The sequence below is a fragment of the Octopus sinensis genome, linkage group LG5 (assembly GCF_006345805.1).
Source record: "Octopus sinensis linkage group LG5, ASM634580v1, whole genome shotgun sequence".
Classification (NCBI taxonomy): Eukaryota; Metazoa; Mollusca; class Cephalopoda; order Octopoda; family Octopodidae; genus Octopus; species Octopus sinensis.
This window is the reverse complement of record NC_043001.1, coordinates 76948908-76972364: the sequence shown is the minus strand read 5'-3', so window position 1 is coordinate 76972364 and position 23457 is coordinate 76948908. Positions and strand designations below refer to the sequence as shown.

The 23457-nt window shown below is 35.4% G+C and overlaps 1 protein-coding gene across 1 annotated transcript in view; it reads right to left on the bottom strand.

The window, feature by feature from the left end:
* The window catches only part of LOC115211839, a 144888-nt gene that overhangs the window by 33824 nt on the left and 87607 nt on the right, over positions 1 to 23457 (bottom strand). The window contains exons 6-8 of the mRNA XM_029780556.2: positions 21839 to 21947; positions 13462 to 13491; positions 2791 to 2808 (exon numbers count right to left, since the gene is read on the bottom strand). Coding sequence (XP_029636416.1) covers positions 2791 to 2808; positions 13462 to 13491; positions 21839 to 21947 — 157 coding nt within the window. The remainder of the gene's footprint in view (positions 1 to 2790; positions 2809 to 13461; positions 13492 to 21838; positions 21948 to 23457) is intronic.

Genomic DNA, 23457 nt, shown 5'->3' with positions numbered 1-23457 from the left:
ACTCCTGCTCTTTTCTCCTACTGTGACATGTATGGTTGCTCCCGTTACTTCATATGACAATGAATGAGATCCTTCCTGCCTTACTAACCCTTACTAACTGAGTTAGTGTGAACCCAGGGGCTGAGCAATAATTAACATTATATCCCCATCTGCCACTCGGTATCATGGGAACTTTCTCTACTATACTCCCCACATCCTAGTGACAAACCTTTTTTCAAAAATCTGGGCCAGATGACTGCGATACTCCACGTAAATCTTATAAACCTCTTCCTTAGTTTATTTCAATATAGGCGCAGGAGTGGCTGTGTGGTAAGTAGCTTGTTTACCATATGGTTCTGGGTTCATTCCCACTGTGTGGCACCTTGGGCAAGTGTCTTCTACTATAACCTCGGGCCGACCAAAGCCTTGTGAGTGGATTTGGTAGATGGAAACTGAAAGAAGCCTGTCATATAAATGTGTGTGTGTGTGTGTGTATATATATATATATATATATATATATGTATGTGCGTGTATATGTGTGTGTCTGTGTTTGTCTCCCCAACCGATGGTGGTGTGTTTACATCCCTGTAACTTTACGGTTCGGCAAAAAAGAGATCGATAGAATAAGTACTAGGCTTCCAAAGAATAAGTCCTAGGGTTGATTTGCGCGACTAAAGGTGGTGCTCCAGCATGGCCACAGTCAAATGACTGAAACAAGTAAAAGAGATAAAAGAGAAAATAGTGTTGTGGAAAACTCTGTTCTGCAATGAATTAGTCCCGTGGCATCTGGATTATTCTGTCAAGTGAAATGCTTATTTATTCATATCGCTTTGAATTAATTATGCTCTAACTTGTTGCTTTGAGATTTTTATGAGGTAACTTCATTTTTAGAATGATATTGTAGGGTTGGTGTGAGAGGCCCGATTTGGCCAATTTGAACATAGAATATTTTGGCCATATATGGTCAGTTTGAATGGTAAAGAGTTAAGAATATTTTTCTCTCATCTTTTATTTGTTTGTGTTGTTGGCTTGCAACTATGCTGGGTAACCACCTTGAAGGGTTTTTTGGTGGAACAAATCAACCCCAGTACTTTTTTTTCTTGTTAAGCCTAGTATTTATTCTAATGGCCTTTTTAGCTGAACCACTAAATTACAGGGTTGTAAACAAACCAATACCGATTATCAAGTAGTGGGGGGTGAGGTGGTGACAAATAGACACACACATACACACACACACTTTTATGTACATGATAACCACACCATCTACCAAATTTACTCACAAGTCATTGGTTGGTCCAGGGCCATAGAGTGGGACTGAACCCAAAACCATGTGGTTGCAAAACAAACTTCTTGACCACACTGTACTACCTGCACCTATGTCGTCCCAAGATGTTCAGCATAAAATCATGTAGACATTGTAAACACCAATTCACAACATGAAAGAAAAACAGACAACTGATAGGAATTGAACCATGGATCTACCACTTGCCAGGTGATTGTGTAACTGAGTGCATTACATTAAGCCTCTTTCTCTTTTCTGTCTTAAATTGATGTTTATCATTATCAAGGCGTAGGAGGGGCTGTGTGGTAAGTAGCTTGCTTACCAACCACATGGTTCTGGGTTCAGTCCCACTGTGTGGCACCTTCTACTATAGCCTTGGGCTGACCAAAGCCTTGTGAGTGGATTTGGCAGACGGAAAATTGAAAGAAGCCTGTTGTACACATGTATATATATATATATATGTGTGTTTGTGTGTCTGTCTTTGTCCTCCCAACATCGCTTGACAACCAATGCTGGTGTGTTTACGTCCCTGTAACTTAACGGTTTGGCAAAAGAGACTGATAGAATAAGTACTAGGCTTACAAAGAATAAGTCCTGGGGTCGATTTGCTCAACTAAAGGCAGTGCTCCAGCATGGCCACAGTCAAATGACTGAAACAAGTAAAAGAGTAAAGAGTATCTTCACTTAATGACCACTTTTCTATGCTTGTATGGGTTAGACAGAATTAGTTGGGGCAGAATGCCTTGCATAATATACCTGTTTGATTTAGGCAAGACCTAGGGTTAAATAACAAACTACTCTTTCTATTTATTTCACATTTATTTCTGCTTTTCCTCCACCCTGTCTTTTTGCTTGCCACCATGACTCTCCCTGCGATTATTGTTTACATATTTGGTATGAAGGCTGCTATTACACACACACACATTTTGGAGCACACACTCAGTCAAAATGACCATCTGGTTGATTAGCAAATATTCACTCCTCACAATGAAACCTGTGAATCAACTAGGGAGTATTTAAACGACCACTTGACCATGTTAAAAACAGCAGCTCATTCTTTATCAAATCACACCTCAATGTCTTATAAGACGAAGGATGTTTTAGTTAATGTTGTTCTAGAAACACGGTACCTGTAAACAGGAAACAAATGGGATGACCACAGCTGGAATGTCTCTGAGTATAGGTCTGTTAAATCAGGGATGACCTATATTAAAGACAACAACAACCACCACCACCACCACAACCAAGTGAGTGCAAGGAAGTACCTTATACAATGTCTGGCATATTGCTATCATTATCAACTGCTAAAAGTGTGTGTATACACTTGCATACAAAGATGCATATATATGAACACAATCTCTCTCACAAATGTAAACTATACATGCATCTATATATCATAGTGCACATAACTATAATATATATATGTTTATATACGTACATGCATATATTTCTACTTATTCAACCAATCAGCTTTCTATCTATCTATCTACCTATCTAACCTATATATGTGTTCACACCTATATACTCACATGTATATGTACACACATCTGCAAAGATACAAGCATAAAGATATAAACAATTGACTTCCCGCCAATAGACCAGTTATAGCTCTGTGGAGTATTTATTTTCAAAACAAGGCCTCCATAGATCCAAACCCACTCACAGCAACACATGACCACCACAACAAATAAACAACAAGAGCCTCCACCTCCACCTCCAACCACTTTTCTTCTAACCAAAGAACGCTATTCCTATTGAATATCAAGGGTGCTTTAAAATTAGAATGAGAAGGGTTGTACCTATCATTTTTCTTTTTCAAGGCCTCCCAGACTGATGGGAAGAAAGGAGTAAATCATCTGCAAACTGGAGATGAGGCCTGAATGATTACAATAGGGTGAACTCTGCAAAAATCTTTCAGCCAAGGGCCAAGTGTGTGGAGGCAGGGAGGGCTCTTAAACCTGGAGGTAAATTAAGGTCAACACTTGAAAACAGAAATGGTTCCTCTGACAGAGCTTCCACACAGTTTCTGTCTACCAAATTTCTCTCAAAGGGTTTGTGCTGAATCCAAGGTTATGCGGGAAGACAGCAGTCCCATTTTCAGGGATTGAACCCAGCACCATGTAGTTATGAGTCTTACATCTTACTTCTTCTTAACCATGTTACGTCTTGACCCTCTCCATCACCCCACCCCCACCACTGCTCAACATTCTCCTAAATAGTAAAATCGCATGTTGATTACTACATAATATATTGGAAAACACTAATTGCAAAACACTTCATTATAATTATTAAATGTCAGTAGCTAATTACTGCTACAAACTACTACTACTACTACTACTACTACTACTACTGCTGCTGCTACAGCTTAACAGTTATTAATACAGCATCTTCAGAAGCAGCAACAGCAGTACAAAAGCAACAATAGAAACCACCAAAAAGTACTGCAACAATAAAATGCATTAATAGCAACAACAACAATTTCAGCTGCAGAAATGCATCAACAACTGCAACATCAATGGAAGCATTAGCAACAACAACAACAGCGACTATAGCATTGTCATGACCAGCAGCAAGGCAAAGACAATATCAACAGCAACAACAACAGTTGGAGCAAAAAATATCGATAACTGCATCTCTGACAAGGTTAACAAGACAAAGAAGAAGAACAACAACAACAACTTAAGTGATATTATCAAGAAGAACAATGATCTCAATGAAAAGAAGAATGATTGCAACAACAACTACAACATCAATAACAATACTCATAATAGCAACAAAAGCAACAATAATATCAAACGACAAAGGAGAGACTGAGTCAACAAGTGGGAGTCACGAACCAATCAGGGAGTTTCTTGATCTGCTAAAATTAACTGTCAAACTTGCCTTAAATCACCCAACCTCCCATTTTAAGAATAAAGGAAAGACATATTGGAGAATGTAGTCTTTGATAGACTATGTTGTGGAAAAAAATAAAAATAAAGGCAGGATGGTCATAAATGGAAAAGTGTCTGTGATCATAAATCTGTCTGGTTAATTAGGACTGGCCCGGGGCTAAATACGAACAACAATAGCAACTGACTGCAACAACAAAAATGATGATGACTAAAAAACAACTGCAACAAGAACAATGACATTACTGGCAATGATGGCAACAATGGTGGTAACAACAAGAAAAACAAGCCAAACAATAACAGTAAAAACAACACCATCATTTAATGTCCATTTTCCATGCTGGCATGGGTTAGACGTTTTGGCTGGGACTGTTAAGCTAGAGAGCTGCACCTGGCTCCAGTCATCAGTTTTGGCTGGGTTTTTAAGACTGAATGTCCTTCTTAATGCCAACCACTTTATAGTGTACTGGGCATTTTATGTGCCTCCAGTAGGGGTGCTTTTTATGTGTCACTGGCACTGGTGCCCTTTGCATTTCACTGGCATGGGTGCCTTTTACATGTCAGTGGCATGGGTGCCCTTTATGTTTCACCAGCACACGTGCCGTTTACATGTCACCGGCACTGGCAACGACATCAGTTCACTTAGCTTGATGTGTCTTCTCAAGCACAGCAAATTGCCAGACGTCTCGGTCACTTGTCAATGCCTCTGTAGGGCCCAACAACCAAAGATCACCACCTCATCCCATGTTTTCAAAAACAATAAAAACAAAAAAAAAAATGACAATGATATCAACAACAACTACTGAAATAAAAACAATGATATTAATAGCAATGATGACAACAACAACAACGGTAACAACAAAAAAAAAAAGTCAAAACAACAACAGCAAAAACAACTATAGCGAAATCAACAACACCTATCACACCAGTTATTATAACTACTCTACATAAGTCAGAACTGATACAAGGATCCATCCACATGTATGTGGTTGAGTATTCCAAAAACATTATGTACCCTTAATATGCATGAATTCTTAGATGTAAAGGTTAAATCTTGGAATTATAGGTTCAATTCCCCTAGTCAGGCTTCTGCATTATTTCCATCTACCCAGTTTCACCCACAAAGCAATGGATGTGGTAGGGGGTGGGGTGGAGTGGTAGGGGTGGGGTGGATGACAACCGTAGACTACAACATTAACCCTTTAAGCATTTAAACTGACTGCTATATCAGACCTGAATATTCTATACAGTTTATGTTCAAACCAGCTAGATTCAGCCTCTCACACTTACCATACAATGTCATTGTAAAAATATACCATCACATCATTGAAATCTCAAAAGCTTCATGAGATAATGCTTGATTAAAACAAACCAGTTTAATTAAATAAGCATTGTTTGACAGAGGAATCTGAATACTTAAAGGATTAAAAGACACTGAAAATTCAAGTTTTCTTTTCCAGTTTCCTTTGTTTTGCTTTTCATATTTTAGAATTGTAATTTCATATGAAAAAAAAACTGAATTCCTTAATGGAGTACAGGCATCATGATCATCATTGTGGATATCATCATCATTTAATGTCCAAGTTCTATGTTGGCATGGATTGGATGGTTTGACAGGAACTGACAAAGCCAGAAGATGGTGCTGAGCTCCAGCGTCTGCTTTGATATGGCTTCAACAGATTGATGCCCTTCCCGACTCAAGGTGCTTTTCTCTTTTGTGGCACCAGCACCAGTGAGATCACCAAGTAACTAACAACACAAGACTCCTTGACTGTGTGGGAGTGTTGTATTAGGGAAGGTGGCTTTGTGGTAGGTGTACAGAGAAATAGAGACAGGAACAGGTGTCTTGTCTTGCTGCGAGGAGATACATGGTTACTCCAGCTAGAAAGGGAGACAAGACAGTAACGATGAGGTGTCAGAGTGTACCTTCAGGGTACTGTAGATATAAAGTTATGGTACATTCTGTTAAGAACGTAGTAGAGTACAGTATAAAGCTCATCCACCTTCAGATTACACCCTGTGCTATCCAGTAGTAGTATTATACGTACTTCCAACTGTAGTGGTTGAAAATAGATGTCCAACCATACTCCTTGTTGACTCCAAATTTTTTCAATTATATATATATATATATATATATATATATGTTGCTTTATGCCAAACAAAGAGAATGGAGTGCTCATTACATGTTCAACAGGATATACATTTTTTTTTATTGAAACTGAAGCTGGGAGTTTGTATTATGATTTGAGTTTTACACCGCTGTGAACTTCAAGTGAAGCAATGTTTTGGATCAGGCATTTAAGGGATTGCAGTTTTTGTTTGAAGGTTGCAGTGGTGTGAAACTCAAGTTGTGAAACAAACTCGTTGCTTCAGTGTCAGTGGAAAAAAAACTATATGCCTGACCTATGTGAGCATGGAAAAGTGAATGTTAAAATGATGATGATGATGATGATGGTGTGTGTGTGTGTGTGTGTGTGTGGAAGACAATGGCAAGCCACCTCTGTATAGTGCCAAGGAAGTCTTTGCAGATGTTCCATAAGGCCACTAAAATTCAAAATCTGATGTGAGAGTCCCTATTGTGTTTAATCATAAAAATGTACAACTAGAGTGAAAATATTTATCTGGAAACAAATGCTAATTAAAGCAAATTCTATTTTTAAATTTAAGTGATATTCATTGTAAATATATTCAAAACAATTTACAGAATTACTAATTTGATTCTTGCTTTTTTTCCCCCCTTTCAATGACAGCTATATTTTTTTAATCAGACACTGAATACAAAACTAAAGAACTTTGGAGTTTATGATGATCCAAAACGTCGATTTATGCAAATAAACATTAACCCAATAGCATTTAAACTGGCTATGTCCAGTCCCCATATTCTACCTGTCTTATGTTCAGACTGGTCGGATCTGACCTCTCATACTTATTCTACAATTTCTTTCTAAAAATAAACACTCATATCATTGCAGTCTCAAAGCTATGAGAAAATGCATGATTAATTCAAAACAATGTGAATAAATAAGCATAAATAATTTGACAGAGTAATCTGAATGCTAAAAGGTTGAAAATGAAACTACAGAACTAACTCTAGACTCTATGCTGATCTAAAATATTGATTTAAGTGATTTTAGAAACAAATTTTATGACAGACAAAATCTTTAGTGATCAATACTTAATACAAGTTTCTGAGAATAAATTTTTGCTGTAATACAGGTATTTAGGCAAATTGATCAAATGACATGTACTGAAATTTTATTTGATTCAATTCTCCACCCACACAACTGTGATTTATAAAAACAAGTCAGTTTTGTTTGATACCAAACCACTCAAAACCAGCTATGGATCTACGATACAAACTTCTTATTTTAAAGTAAACTAAATTAAAATTTTCCATAAAAATAGCATATTAATTCATGTTCCAAATTCCAGTTTAATAGTGATAAAGATATTTTATTGAATTCTTCCTTGTTACCAAAATTAATGAAAAAAAGTGTTTTTTTAACAAGAATTCAGTAAGAAGAGAATTAATTTTGAATTCCACTGACATTAATGCTTTCCCTCAAAAGGCCTTGGCTACATAAACAAGATGCAGGAGTGACTGTGTGGTAAGAAACTTGCTTCCCAACCATGTGGCTCTGGGTTCAATTCCACAGCATGTCACCTTGGGTAAGTGTCTTCTACTATAGCCTCAGCTGACCAAAGCATCATGAGTGGATTTGATAGACAGAAACTGAAAGAAGCCAGTCATATATATATGAAATGCGGAGTAGATGAAACAGAGGCGACTGAAGAAGGGGAATTTTCCTTGTGTTGTATGTCCTGTACTCTATTTTTTTGTTGTTTAAGAAAAATGTCCATTTCCTTGGTTTTGTGTTTATGTTTTCGTTTCTCATTGTGTTTGACGTTTTTTGGTATCCTGTACCCATATATACATGTAGATGTAGGTACGTACATATATGTATGTATATATGCATGTTTTATTTATTAATTTGTTATTATCTATATACATATATACATATTTGAGTAGTTGAATGAATTATCTTATTATGGATAATTCGAATTAACCGATACATGGGTAGCAAATTTACATCAGAAAAAACACGGTTGAAGTTACGTGTCTAGGGCATAGATTACGTGCTTTCGTGTGGAAATTTGTATGTTTATTTTAAAAATATAAATATATGAAAGAATGGAGTTGAACGACAAATTAACAAAATTCCTTTATTTTCGACATATGTTTCGAAGGCTGCATATTCCTAATTGCGAAGGAATGAGGAGTACATTATGCCGCTTTCTCATCAGGAAAAGCAAGGAACTTATGTCAACATCAAAATACACAAAAAACTTTTAGATGATTGCTCACACGGAGCCCATAGCGATAATGAGTGTCTCTTTAAAGGAATATATAGATATAAAGGAATATTTTAAAGAGACACTCATTATCGCTATGGGCTCCGTGTGAGCAATCATCTAAAAGTTTTTTGTGTATTTTGATGTTGACATAAGTTCCTTGCTTTTCCTGATGAGAAAGCGGCATAATGTACTCCTCATTCCTTCGCAATTAGGAATATGCAGCCTTCGAAACATATGTCGAAAATAAAGGAATTTTGTTAATTCGTCGTTCAACTCCATTCTTTCATTTATATTCAACTCATTCTTTCATTTATATATATATATATATACATACATACATACATATATATATATATATATGTGTGTGTGTGTGTGTGTGTGTATATCTATGAGTGTGTGTCTGTGTTTGTTTCCCAATCACAACTTGACAACCAGTGTGGGTGTGTTCACGTCTCTGTAACTTAGCAGTTTGGCAAAAGAGATCGATAGAATAAGTACCAGCCCTAAAAATATAAGTACTGGAGTTGATTCATTCAACTAAAAATTCAAGGCAGTGCCCTAGCACAGCTACAGTCTAATATCTGAAACAGGTAAAAGATTAAAAAAATACCTAAAATGGTTTTGATAGCTTGGCCTATTTAAGGAAACTCAACAATAATATTTATAAGAAGAAAGCAGTCTAAACTATTGATTTGTTGAAGTATTATTGTTTCTGACAGCAGTTTCTAGAACATTCACTTACTGTCGTAAGTTTAAAGTTGGTGGACACAGCTAAAACTTTTAGAAATTACCTAACATTCTGATGTCAATTTTAGTTACTGTAATCTCTGTATAATAATTTCATTTTACTACAGTCACAAGGCTTGGAATTTGAGGTGAAGGCAGTTGATTACATTGGCTCCAATTCTTGAGTGGTACTTATTTTATTGAACACAAAAGGATGAAAGGCAAAGTCAACCTCAGTGGCATTTGAGCTTAGAGTATAAAGTATCAGAAGAAATGCCACTAAGCATTTTCTCCAATGCATTAAGGATTCTGCCAACTCACTGCCCTTAACCCATTAATGATTAGCATCCAGAAAAATGGACGCAGGAAAAACTACAATTGTTTGGTAAGTAAACTACCTATTGAGCTTATCTTTGGTATAGTCTGCCTCTAAACTAGTGCTCTGTGAGTGAGCAAGAGATGCATACAAACAAACCAACTATACACACATACGAAACAAGTACTAGTAATTTTTCCTGTGTCCAATTTTTCAGGACGCCACGCATTAATACGTTAATCTCCATATAATAATCCTTTCCACAATAGGCACAAGGCCTGAAATTTGGGAGAGGGAACTAGTCAATTACATCAACCCCCAGCTTTTCACTGGTACTTATTTCATTGACCCCAAAAGGATGAAAAGCAAAGTCAACCTCAGAGGAATTTGAACTCATAATGTAGTGGTGGGCAAAATACCACTAAGCATTTCGTCTAATGTGCTAATGATTCTGCCAGCTCACTGCCTAACTGTTGGCTAGTTGTTTGGTTGGTTGATTACTGCAATCACTTTTACATCGTACAGAGCAATGGTTCTTCACCAGGGTCCATATAAGATTTTAGGGGGTCCACACAGCAAAATAGTAAATTGGGGATCCACAATAGTATTTTAAGGGTCCCTAAAATTATTTTGCTCTAGGTGTATTTATTGATATGTATTGCAAGGAACAGCTAGGTTTCTCTCTCTAATAATTTTACATAGTTCACCCTACACAAGTTAATGTGTGAAAAACAAAATAGGAATTTTCAAAGAAGCATCTATAAAGCTAGTTTTTATACACCGAATGACTATGGGGATCCACCAGAATAAAATAAAATAGTAATCAAAGGGGCCCCATAAATAAAAAATGATCAAGAACCCCTGAGAGGGGGGGGGTGAAAAAGAAATAGATATTTTCTGAAAATTACACATTTTTTCCAGAGATAGATTTTCAATGGATTACAATGTGACTATGTTGATAAAATTTTAAAAAATATCATATTTATTGCAAATACATAAATGAGAAATTTGTATCCTTTAAAAGTTAGTTTTAATTTGCTCATTTTGTATAAACACCAAGAAATTTGATAAAAGTTAAATAACAATTAATGAAATAAGTACCAGTGAAAAGCTGGGGGTTGATGTAATTGACTAGTCCCCTCTCCCAAATTTCAGGCCTTGTGCCTATTGTGGAAAGGATTATTATATGGAGATTAACGTATTAATGCGTAGCGTCCAGAAAAAGTTAAATAACATAGGCGCAGGAGTGGCTGTGTGGTAAGTAGCTTGCTAACCAACCATATGGTTCCGGGTTCAGTCCCACTGCGTGGCATCTTGGGCAAGTGTCTTCTGCTATAGCCCCGGGCCGACCAAAGCCTTGTGAGTGGATTTGGTAGACGGAAACTGAAAGAAGCCTGTCGTATATATGTATATATATATATGTATGTGTGTTTGTGTGTCTGAGTTTGTCCCCCTAGCATTGCTTGACAACCGATGCTGGTGTGTTTACGTCCCCGTCACTTAGCGGTTCGGCAAAAGAGACCGACAGAATAAGTACTGGGCTTACAAAGAATAAGACCCGGGGTCGATTTGCTCGACTAAAGGTGGTGCTCCAGCATGGCCGCAGTCAAATGACTGAAACAAGTAAAAGAGAGTAAAAGAGAAAGAATTATTTTGTATATATGTATGCCATATTTCCTGATCTTACTCATAATAGTAAAAGCTTACTCCCAAAGTTACCTGTCATTTTACAAGTAACACTAGTTTTTCTAATAATTTTTATTTCAAAAACTTGTATTTTAGAATTATAAAAAAGAAATCCATAACTCACACATAACAAAAAAAATCACAGCTCTCTCTCAATTTGAAATTTTAGTAAATGCTGAGATGTCATACAATAACCATAGGAGCACATTTAAGCTCTCTGTCCTTGTATACAAGTAGAAATATATACTTTAAAGCCACTATTTAACCCTTTAACATTTCAATTATCAAATGTAATGCTTATTTATCCACAGTTTTGAGTCAATCATGCTTTATCTCATAGCTTTGAGATTTCAATGATGTAATTGTTTATTTTTAAAATGACAATGTAACATAGTTTTGAGAGGTTTGATCTGGCCAGTTTGAACATAAAACAGGTAAAATATTGGGGCCAGATATGGCTGGTTTAAATGCTAGGGTTTAAAGGATTTCATAAAATATTATAAATGCATGTAAACGAACATTTTTGATTGGCAGAAATTACAGATTTAGCTCCCTTAGTTTTTTTTGCAGGCATTCAATGTTTTCAAAAGAAAAAATATGACTAATTATTATTATTTATAGAAGGTATGTGACCAGATATCTGTAGGTTCATAAAAGTAGATTGATAAAAAATAGTTGAATGTTACTAAATATTTTCACTGAAGTTAATGTACTTTTGGTCTAAATAGAGGACTTTAACTGAATGACAACATCAGGTAAAACTTTTAGAAACTGAACATGGATAAATGGAAAAAAGAAGCAGAGGAAAGTGAACAAAAAGGGGAAGGGAAGGGGATCAACACATGATCCCTACAAATACAACACTCAGTCATAAAGATGACATTTTTTTTTCAAACATTTTAACAACAAAAGCTTTGCTCAATTTCTTTGTTATTTTCTTTTGCATTCAAGATCAACAGGCTCTAAGTCTAGTTTTACTAAGTTTGTACACATCTCAGAAGTACTAAAGACTAATTTAAATAACCTCTAGTTCTATGTATTTGGTCTAAATTTGAACAGAGATACTAAAGACTAAAATATAACAACCTCTAGGTCTAATTATTTGGTCTAAGTTTGGACATATTTCAGAGTTACTAAAGACTAAATAAATAACCTCCAAGTCTCACTATTTGGTCTAACTTTGTTGGTCTAATTTAGAACCATTTCAGCAATACAAAAGACAAAATATAATAACCTGTAAGTTTAACTATTTAATCTAATATTGCACATATCTCAGAGGTAGCAAAGACAGATTTAAACAAACCTCTCGGTCTAACTCTTTGGTCTAAGTTTGTACACATTTCAGAGGTACTAAAGACTAAATATAATAACCTCTTGGTCTAATTTTGTACACATCTCAAAGGTGCTAAAAATTAAATCATACAACCTCTTGGTCTAAATTTGTTGACATCTCAGGGGTGCTAAAGACTAAATATAACAACCACTAGCTCTAACTATTTGGCCTAATTTTGTACACATCTCAAAGTAGTAAATAATCTCTAGATCTAATTAGTTGGTCTAATTTGTACACATTTCAGTGATACTAAAGATTAAATAAGGAACATCTAGGTCTAATTATTTGGTCTAATTTTGCACATAGTCGAGGTACTAAAGACAAAATAATAACCTCTAGGCATAACTATTTCATCTAAGTTTGTACATTTATCATATGTATTAAAGACTAAACAAACAAGCTCTAGGTCTAATTATTTCATCTAAGTTTATACACATTTTAGAGGTACTAAAAACTAAATGAACAAGATTCAGGTCTAATTATTTGGTCTAAGTTTGTACATAGTTTAGAAGTACTAAAGACTAAATAATAAACTCTAAGTCTAACTATTTGGTCTAAGTTTATACACATCTCAGATGCAATAGAGACTAAATAAATAACCTCTAGGTCTAAATTTTTGGTTTAAGTTTGTAAACATTTTAGAGGTACTAAAAAGACTAATTTAAGCAACCACCAGGTCTAACTATTTGGTCTAAGTTTGTACATATCACAAACGTGCTAAAACTAAACATACAATCTTTAGGTTTAATTTTTTGGTGTAAGTTTGTACACATCTCAGACATACTAAATACTAAGTATAACAACAAAAGCTAAGAGACTCGCTTGTTAGTAGCAGAGTCAGTTTCTAGTTGCTACAAGAGCAAGTTATGCACATTATTGGAGTCATACTTACATGTAGCACCGACTGTTAATTACGAAGTCACTACAATTACAACAGGGGAAGTTTGGTTAAATATATTAATGGTGTAGGATTATACTGACATGCAGGTGTACATACATGCACACGCATACACACATGAATACACACATGCATACCCAGACACACACACACATATAGACACAAGTAGGTATGCACAAATGTATACAAACTTTTATCAATACGTCATTATCAAAGAAAGATTAGTTAAAATAATTATTTTCTCCAGAGATATAACGAATGGTACAATGCATTCAAGTAGACATATTGATCATATTTATGATATATAAATAATTATATATGTGTGCATGTGTAGGAAGGTATGTGTGTGTATGTGTAGATAGGAAATTTTTGGTAACTCTATTGAATGGAGTTTCATTAATGACACTTTGGTTAGTAATACTGGTGGCATGACTCTTTTTTAACAGACAGAAATCAGACAGTTGTAGCCAATGGTTCTGGGGATACACTTATCTATAGTGGAGTCCCTCAAGGAACTATACTGAGATCACTACTGTTTGTGGTGGCTCCCTTGGTCATGTCCTCAGCTATACAGTTAGTCATTCTTATCAGCTATGCTGATGATACAAATGTATCACAGGTAGTCAAGGACCCTGAAGACATACTAGAACTACAAAATGATCTGCATGCAATATAAATATGAGCTGATGAAAATAATATGCAGTTGAATGCCGAGAAGTTTCAAGCACTCTACTGTCATCCCACAAACAAACTACAATTGAAATACACAGGGCCTGGGGTGGTATAATCCCAGAGTTAGAATAGGTAATTTACCTGGGAACCCATATAAGTAATGCTGCAACATTCCATGTGCATATTACCCAGATGTCGATATTGTGTGGGTGAACAGCTGGACAGATTCTCAGATCATTCAGAACCAATAAAAGAAGATTCTCATTCATTTGGGTTATTGCACTCAAATGTGGTTACCATAAAGTCTCAAACTTGAGGCAACCCAGTGTCGCTACACAAAGAATATTGATTCAGTAAAACGGTCAAACTACTGGGAGACGTGAAAAGAACTGAAGCTCTACTCCATGGAGAGAAGGCAAGAAAGATATGCAGTGACATACAGGAGGACAATCCTGAAAGGTCTACCTCCCACCTTTGGAATTGAAAGTTATAGCAACCACCAAACTGGACAGCACTTCATAATACCAAAGATCCTGTCTTCTCTATCTTGAATAAGGACCCAGCATTGTAACAGTTTGCATTCCAAGGGTCCACGATTGTTCAACATCCAGCCAAACAAGCTCAAAGATTTGTAAGGTGTAGATGAAGAGATCTTGAAAGAGCATCCAAACAAATTTCTCTCTGAAATCTCAGATGATCCACATCGTAACAGAAGGCGCAAAGAAGAGCTGATCCGTCCAACTCACAACTTCACCATTGAAAGGCAGTGCTGTTGACTGAAACTAGTAAAAGTTAAAACATATATACATATGTATGTATGTGAGTGCATGTGTGTATGTATATATATATATTTATGTATGTATGTGTACATACATACATATATGTATATATAATTATGTATGTGTACTTATGTGTGTACATATCTACACACATACACATAAGTAAAAAGATTTTTCAAAGAAAATTATCTTTTTAATACAATGCCTTTTTATTTGTTTCAGTCATTAGACTGCGGCCATGCTGGGGCACCACCTTGAAGAATTTTAGTTGAACTAATAGATTCCAGTACTTAGTTATTATTTTTTTTTAAGCTCAGTACTTATTCTAGCAGGTTCCTTTTGTGAATTGCTACATTACGGGAACATAAACAAACCAACATCAGTTGTCAAGTGATGGTGTATAGCTGGGACCTTTGACAATTTACCATGCTTGAGAAGACCTTTCAAGCCAAGTGAGATCATAGTTATGGCCGATACTAGCGATTTGTAACTGGCACGTAAAAAGCTCTCACTACACTCTTGTAGTGGTTGGCATTAGGAAGGGCATCCAACTGTAAAAACTATGCCAAATCAGAAAAAAGCTTCGAGCACCTCCCCAGTTTTCAGTCAAACCGTCCAACCCATGCCAGCATGGAAAATGGATGTTAAATAATGATGATGATGATACATTTATGTGAGTGTGTCTGTGTTTGTCCCCCCACCATCACTTGACAACCGATGCTGGTGTGTTTATGTCACCATAACTTAGTGATTTGGCAAAAGAGACCTTCAGAATAAGTACTATGCTTACAAATAATAAATCCTGGGGTCAATTTCTTTGAGTAAAACCCTTTAAGGCAGTGCTCCAGCATGGCCGTAGTAAAATGACTGAAGCAAAAGAGTAAAGCTTACAATCATTTAGGAAGAAAGGTGCAATTAAAGGTGATGAATACCAGAGCCTCCTGCAGGATTGCAAGGAGAACGGACAGTAGTCATGGAGTAAGAGAGAGCAGACCCCAGGAGGAAATGATGAGCAGTGATTTGGCCACCAATATGAGGGTATTACAGCTCAGTGTGAAAACACCCACTGATTGTTGGATAACATCTGATGTCATCAATTCTTTCTAATCAGAACTGCATTCACTGAAGGTGAATGAAGAAGCATCATCTCCTTTTAGATGTTTTCTATATCTAAAAGAATGATCTTTGGAAAATGGAATGAAAATGATTGAATAAAGAAACTTTTCAATGAATAATGTTTTCATAATACTTGCATAGCTGACACATATATATTTGCTGTTATCAAATATATATGTGTTACAAATAAATTTAGGTTTTGCTAGTTACTTAAGTGAATAAAAATTGAAACATTGAAAGAGAACAAGTTTCTCACATCTGATACAAAAAAAAAATCGAAAATCTCTATATATAAAGCTGAAGTTGTCTGTGTATGGCAGGTTTGGTAGCCTTCAACTAACACTATCTCCTCCGAGACGCTGCGGCGCATGTTGACCAAAATTGAGAGTATGATAGAAGAAGGCTTGCTCTTTCTTCCGTAATTCAAATCGGACCATGTTAAGACCAACAATTATTTACATCAAAAAGGTGCTTTTTTTCTATGAAAATCCCTACTTTTTATGATTTTTTGACACCTGTGTCACCATTTTTCGGTGTATTTCAACCAGAAAAATGTTCACTTAAAGAGAATAACAAGCTACGTAATGCAAAATTTTTACTTTTCAAAAATTCCAATTCTAAAGGGTCGAAAAGAAAACAAGCCCGAGCAACGCTGGGCTATACTGCTAGTATATAATAAAAGTATCACAAAGAATTATCAGTTGAATATGGAACTAAATTAAGTAAAGAATGTAATAATTACAGAATCAATTTTTAAAAGAATATTATCTTAACAAACTGAAAATGCGTTAAGACATTGGAGTGGGAGTTTGGATAGAAATATTTCTAGTGGCAGAATTAAGCGACTATCCTCAGGAAAAGAAACACACACACAATAATTGGCAGAAGTACTGGTTAGAAATATAACTTGCAGCAGAAATGAGTGACTATCTGAGGAATGAGAAAATAAGAAGTAAGCGATAGTAATGGGATAGAAAATAAGGAGTAAGGGATAATAACCTTTATGACAAGATAAAGAATTTCTAGAATGGAATTTAAAGACCTATGGTATGTACAGATCTAAATCAGGGGTTGGCAAAGTGATTGTTAATCAATATTGACCCCTAGGTGTGTCTAGGTGACTATCCTAGCAATTAATAAACATCAGAAACGATTTTGAGTATTAAGTTTGCTGAATTATTAGTGAAATAAATCCTGGACAGTGCAGTAATTTAAGGCTAAAACTCATTAATTTCCAGCCAAATATCAATCAAATATCAAAGCACAACTAATATTTAACCAAACATGTTACACATTAAATATTCCAAACATTTCAATATAATATCACCAAATTTTTATTGTTCTTCATTAATTTCATTAAGTATTTTCATTAAATTTTTTTCAAATATTGCTTATTAAAAAATGATAATGACACAAAAGAATGAAGGAATTATTGTTTATAGATGAGGAAATTTTTAAAGTATATGTTTTATTTTTGAAAGTTTAAAAGATGGGGGTCGGAATGGGGGCAATAAGTTATCAATGATTCCACAAAGGGGATCGATGATATAAGAAGCTGGCCAACCATTGATCTAAATAAATGTTAAGGAAAAGTTCCTGCATGAGATCTGGGTTACTAATATACAGATGTATGGGCATACCTTTTGTAATGAGTGAAATGAGTACACATAGACAGACAGACATTTACAAATATGTATTAAGGTGCATATACATGTACAATTATCTATCTGTCTATACATACATTGGCACTAGGATATTTAACTCACTACCTAAATAACAATCTTCAAAAATTAGGCTTCTCAAAACCAGAAAGAAGAAAGCTCATTTGAAGACTATAAGTCGAAGCAATCACTGGAACTGTAAAAATCTGTAAAACTTCCCAGAAATTTATCATTTATATATATATATATATTTGAGCATGTCTAGATATGCAAGTATATGCACGAGAAGATATACATAAAACAAAATATACAAGTCTGCACATTTACATAAATACATACAAAAATACCCTGTTGTTGATGTTGAAATTCCAATGAAGTAGCTTTGGATCTAGGTTAGAAACCGGCCCTTTCTCTATTGGCAAGAAATTTTGAAATAAAACTGAATAATGACATACATATATATATCATTTTTTATTTTGGTTAAGTCAATCTCTTGTTACTTTAGAATGCATATACAGAGTTATCAATCTGGCAAGTTATAACTTGCATGATGACCTTGTGAATGCACAGGTGAAAAAAACTCCAGAATAGCAACAAACTTACTTAACCTAAATAAAGAAAATATTGCTATTTTCTATTATGGTATTAAGTACTCTTTCCTCTGACAGTCAATACCAACTGTACACACATAAAGTAATAAGGAAGATACAGAAGGCAGTTGACAAAGCCATCTTCTATATATGGCTGAAACAAGAAGACGCAAAATGGCTCAAAAGCCATAACATGCCAACTGAGAAATACCGTCGCTAGATGAGGCTAGCTGGCACTTAAAACACTTAAAGGTATTGGAGCTGGATGCACAATATCAGTCATCATATTTGTGCTAATCATGGAGATGTTACTAGACACCATTAAGGGCTTTTATAGACGACATTACTGTATTGTCAGAAAATAGATAAGCAGCAGATGGAATGTTAGAACGGTTGGAGAAGCTAATAGGATGGGCAGGAATGAAATTCAAAGCCAAGAAATCTCAAAATGTGGCATTAGTGAAAGGAGTTCAAAAAGAAGTGAAGTTCAGGATAGGAGGTGAAGAAATACCAACGGTGAAAGAACAACCAACAGAAAATCTCGGCAGATGGTACAGAAATTTATTAAATGATAAGAAGCAAGGTAAAGAAACACATGAATTAGTGGAACAGGGACTAAAGGCAATTGACAGGACAACATTCTGGGGAAATTCAAATGCTGGATACTGCAATTTGGACTGCACTCAAGGATAATATGGCCATTGAAAATGTATGAAATAGCCTCAAGTAGAGTAGAAGGGGTGGAACAAAGATGCAGTGTGTTTATCAGAAAATGGATTGGTCTTCAAAAATCACTGAATATAACTACACTATTTGGAAAACCCGTGCTGCAACTACTGATAACATCAATCAGTGAAGAATATAAGGCAGGAAAGGTGAGAACAGTAATGATGCTAAGGTATTCAAAAGATCAGAACATCTAAGAAAACTATCCAGAGGTACGAACAGGAGGAAATGGAAAGTGAAAGAAGCAGTAAACAGTGCAATCAGAAAGCTAAGGCATGGCGATATAGTCAGAAAGACACAAGAAGCAAAATCTGGTCTAGGGTTGCAAAATTTCGAATCATTTTGCATGAGCAGTGTAAAAGGGATGAAAGGGGCAATGGTACACAAAGTGAGAAAGAAGGCAAAAAAGAAAAAGGAAGGCAATGGTACATGAAGTGAGGAAAAGGACAAAATGTACATTTGGTGCAATATAGTCAACAGAGACAGTGTCTGAGATGGCAGGAATATGTGGTCAGTTGCAGAATCTCATGAAAAAACAAACAAAAACATCCTTCTTGATCAAGTTTACCTTTGACATTTTGCCTTCATCGGCCTATTTAGTCCAGTGGAACCTACTGATGAATGTAGATGCGGAGTAAAAGTGACAGTGAGACATGTTCTGTCAAACTGCAGGCTAGCACAAGATAGATATACAGGACATCACAACCAAGTCCTCAGTGTCATGAGCACAGCACTCAAGGAGAAAATTGAGGGATATAATAGGGGTGAGTATCCAAAAGTGGAAAAATGCAGAAAGATATGCTTTCAGAAAGAGGGAAAAGGACATAAGACCAGGCCTTCAAAAAAAAGCATACAAGACAGGGATACTGGGAGCTGGCAGTTTGGCAACAACGATCATTAGAATAAAGTACCAGGCTTAGAAATAATGACAGGAGTTGATCCATTCAGCTAAAAATTATTCAAGGCAGTGCCCCAGAATGGCCACAATCTAAAAACTGAAACAAGCAAAAGATGAATGATATATATGTATTTATATATGTATAGGGTGAAGCAGAAAATCCTCCCATATTTTACATGCCCACTGGTGTGGCACTAATGAAATTTGGCAGGTGATAATGGTGTCTTCAGGTAAGTGTTGTTTTACTGTTTTTCTTTAGTCACCATCATCATTTGGACCATTGCACACTGCATGTTTGATGTTGGAATATTTATCAAGAGTGGTGACTCTGGGAAATTTTTTGCTGCATCCAATATTGTGTATTTGTGTGTATATAGACACATACACATGTCATCATAATTTAACATCCCCTTTACCATGATTTGAAGTGTTTGAGGGAGGACATTCAGCATGAGTGACTGCTTCTGTGGAGTGCAAAGAATTGGATTCTTCATGTTGACAATGCACCAAAAACAACATGCACCTGCAAACTTCCATCTCTTCCTCAAGATGAAAATGCAGCTCAAAGGTTGTCGTTCTAACACAGTTGTCAAGATCTAGAGCAAATCACAGAAGCTCCTCCACTTGCTTACGACTTCCAGACTGGATTCCAAAAGTGGCAGGAATACTGGGACTGGTGTATTGTTGCACAGAGGGACTATTTCGAAGGAGATGGTGTTAAAACTTAGGTAAATAAGTTATTTTTGATTAAACAAAACCAGTCCAGGAACTTTTTGATAACCCCTCGTTTATTCCTCTGCATTGTTTTTATGTCTGTTTATCCATGTTAGTATGGGGTCATACGAATATCTTATTGAGGTATTTGTTTCAAAGCAGGACACCATTCCTGTTGCTAACCCATAAACGATTTTTAAGTAAGGAATGTCTTATTCCACCTTGTCTTCATAGGCACAAAGCCAGCACATGATCCTTAAACAGAGAAAGGACAATTTCATCATTCAGAGTAGATTTTTGGAGAGGTGTAACTATGACCATACAGATCATATTTGTGCACGTACACACACACACACACTAACCTGACTGTCTACCAAATCCACTTTGGTCATCATGAGGCTATAGTAGAAAACACTTGCCCAAGGTGCCATGCAGTGAGACTGAACATAAGCCTGCCTATGCCAATAATAATAATAATAATAATAATAATAATAATAATAATAATAATAATTAATCATAATCATAATAATAATAATGGTGATGATGATGGACTCTTCCATCAAAGATGATGTATGAGTGTTCAGCTTTTTGACAAATGACTTGCACAAATGATTGGTTTATAGTGATCAAACGTATGTGCTGTACATTCGTTAATTCCCTTCATCAAATTGATGTTGCCTGAACAGGTACACGGTGTCCCACAAGTCAGGTGTCAAAGTGATTGCAGAGCAATGTGAGATGAAGTGTTTTGTTCAAGAACACAACGTACCACCCAGTGTAGGAATTGAAACCACAATCTTGCAATAATGATTGCAATACACTACCCACTAGGTTATGCATTCTATTAATAATAATAACAATGTGTGTTTATATTTATATGCACACGCACATATGGGTATATATGTCTACGTGTGTAGGTGTGTATACATGCATTTTGAGTGAGTGTGTATAAATACATTTCCTTTGAAAAAAAAATAATCCAGATATAAAGCTATTTGAAGAATAAAACATGAATTTATATATAACTGAATGTATCTTAAATATGGATGCATATATAAAAGTGAATGTATATAAAACTGAATATCTATGTAAGTGAATGTATATAAAAATGATGTATATATAAAATATGAAAGTATATGCAATATATATATATATATATATATATATATATTTATATATGTATGTATATATATATATACATATATAAAAACTCACTTGTTGAAATATCTGGTCAGCAGACAAATGACAAGGGTGATTCCAAGAAAGACTATAATGGCAACAACGCAGACAACAAATACCAGAAGAGTTGGTCCCTGGAAGAATGCTGCAACAACAACAGATGGGGAAAAAGAATAAGTGAATATGCAAATATACTTTGTGAATCGCATATGTTTATACATACATACATACATACATATATATAGATATATAGAGACAAACCTCTTGTGATAACAAAAGAGGTCAACCTCAATATTCTTGAAAATAGAGGACTGTATTTATTGAATGATTCAGGTATGAGGAGACTCACATACAAGACTTAAAGTTTCTGTGCCAATGTCTGTAGGATTTTTGATGTTTGTGATTGATAGTATTGCAGGTACCAGCTGAAGAAGTGTAGCAATTATCGTATGATTAGTAAAAAAAACTTGAAGCTCTGTATGCGAGTCTCCATAATTCCATAACTGTATTATTCAACACACACAGACACACATGTACACACATAAGCAAATATGTGTATATATATATATATATATATATATATATGTATATATAAATACGTATCAACAGATGGATAATATGTCAATTCACTACAGCTGTTTCCAACGAATTTTTAATTGATTAATGGAGACATTGCATCATTGGAAAAAACTGTTTTCATCAGCTAAATACATGAACCACAACTTTTAGAAGCATTCAAAACTTTGACCTGACCTAGTGCCTTACATTTAAGTGCCTGGTTCACATTAATCCTAATCTTTTGTGTGTGTGTGTGTGTGTGTGTGTATATATATATATATATATATATATACATAGCAAAGATTATTTGCCAACATAATGTGGCAGTCCTGGTTCAGTTTTTTTAGTCGAGCAAATCGACCCCAGGACTTATTCTTTGTAAGCCTAGTACTTATTCTATTAGTCTCTTTTGCCAAACCGCTAAGTTACGGGGATGTAAACACACCAGCATCAGTTGTCAAGCAATGTTGGGAGACAAACACACACACATATATATATGTATACATATATATGACAGGCTTCTTTCAGTTTCCATCTACCAAATCTACTCACAAGGTTTTGGTCGGGCCGAGGCTATAGTAGAAGACACTTGCCCAAGGTGCCACGCAGTGGGACTGAACCCGGAACCATGAGGTTGGTAAGCAAGCTACTTACCACAGAGCCACTCCTATGCTATGCTTATTTATTCACATTTGTTTTAAATTAATCATGTTAATCTCATAGTTTCAAGACTTTGATGATGTGATTATTTTTAAAATGACATAGTAGGGTAGGTGTGAGAGCCCAGACCTGGCTTGTTTGAACACAAAACAGGTGGAATACAGATATAGCTAGTTCAAATGCTAAAAGGTTAAAACAAATCCACCTGAGACTGCTCCTGGGTCTGTGATACAAACTTCCTTTTTTAAAGTAATCTTAATCAAAAATTTCTGTCAAAATTTCCTGTTAGGTTCCAAATAGCATCATCATAATGATGAAGTTCTTTCACTAAACTTTTCATTATTTTCAAAAGTAATTGAAAAACAACAATATATAGGCATAGGAGTGGCTGTGTGGTAAGATGCTTGTTTATGAACCATATGGTTCTGGTTTCAGTC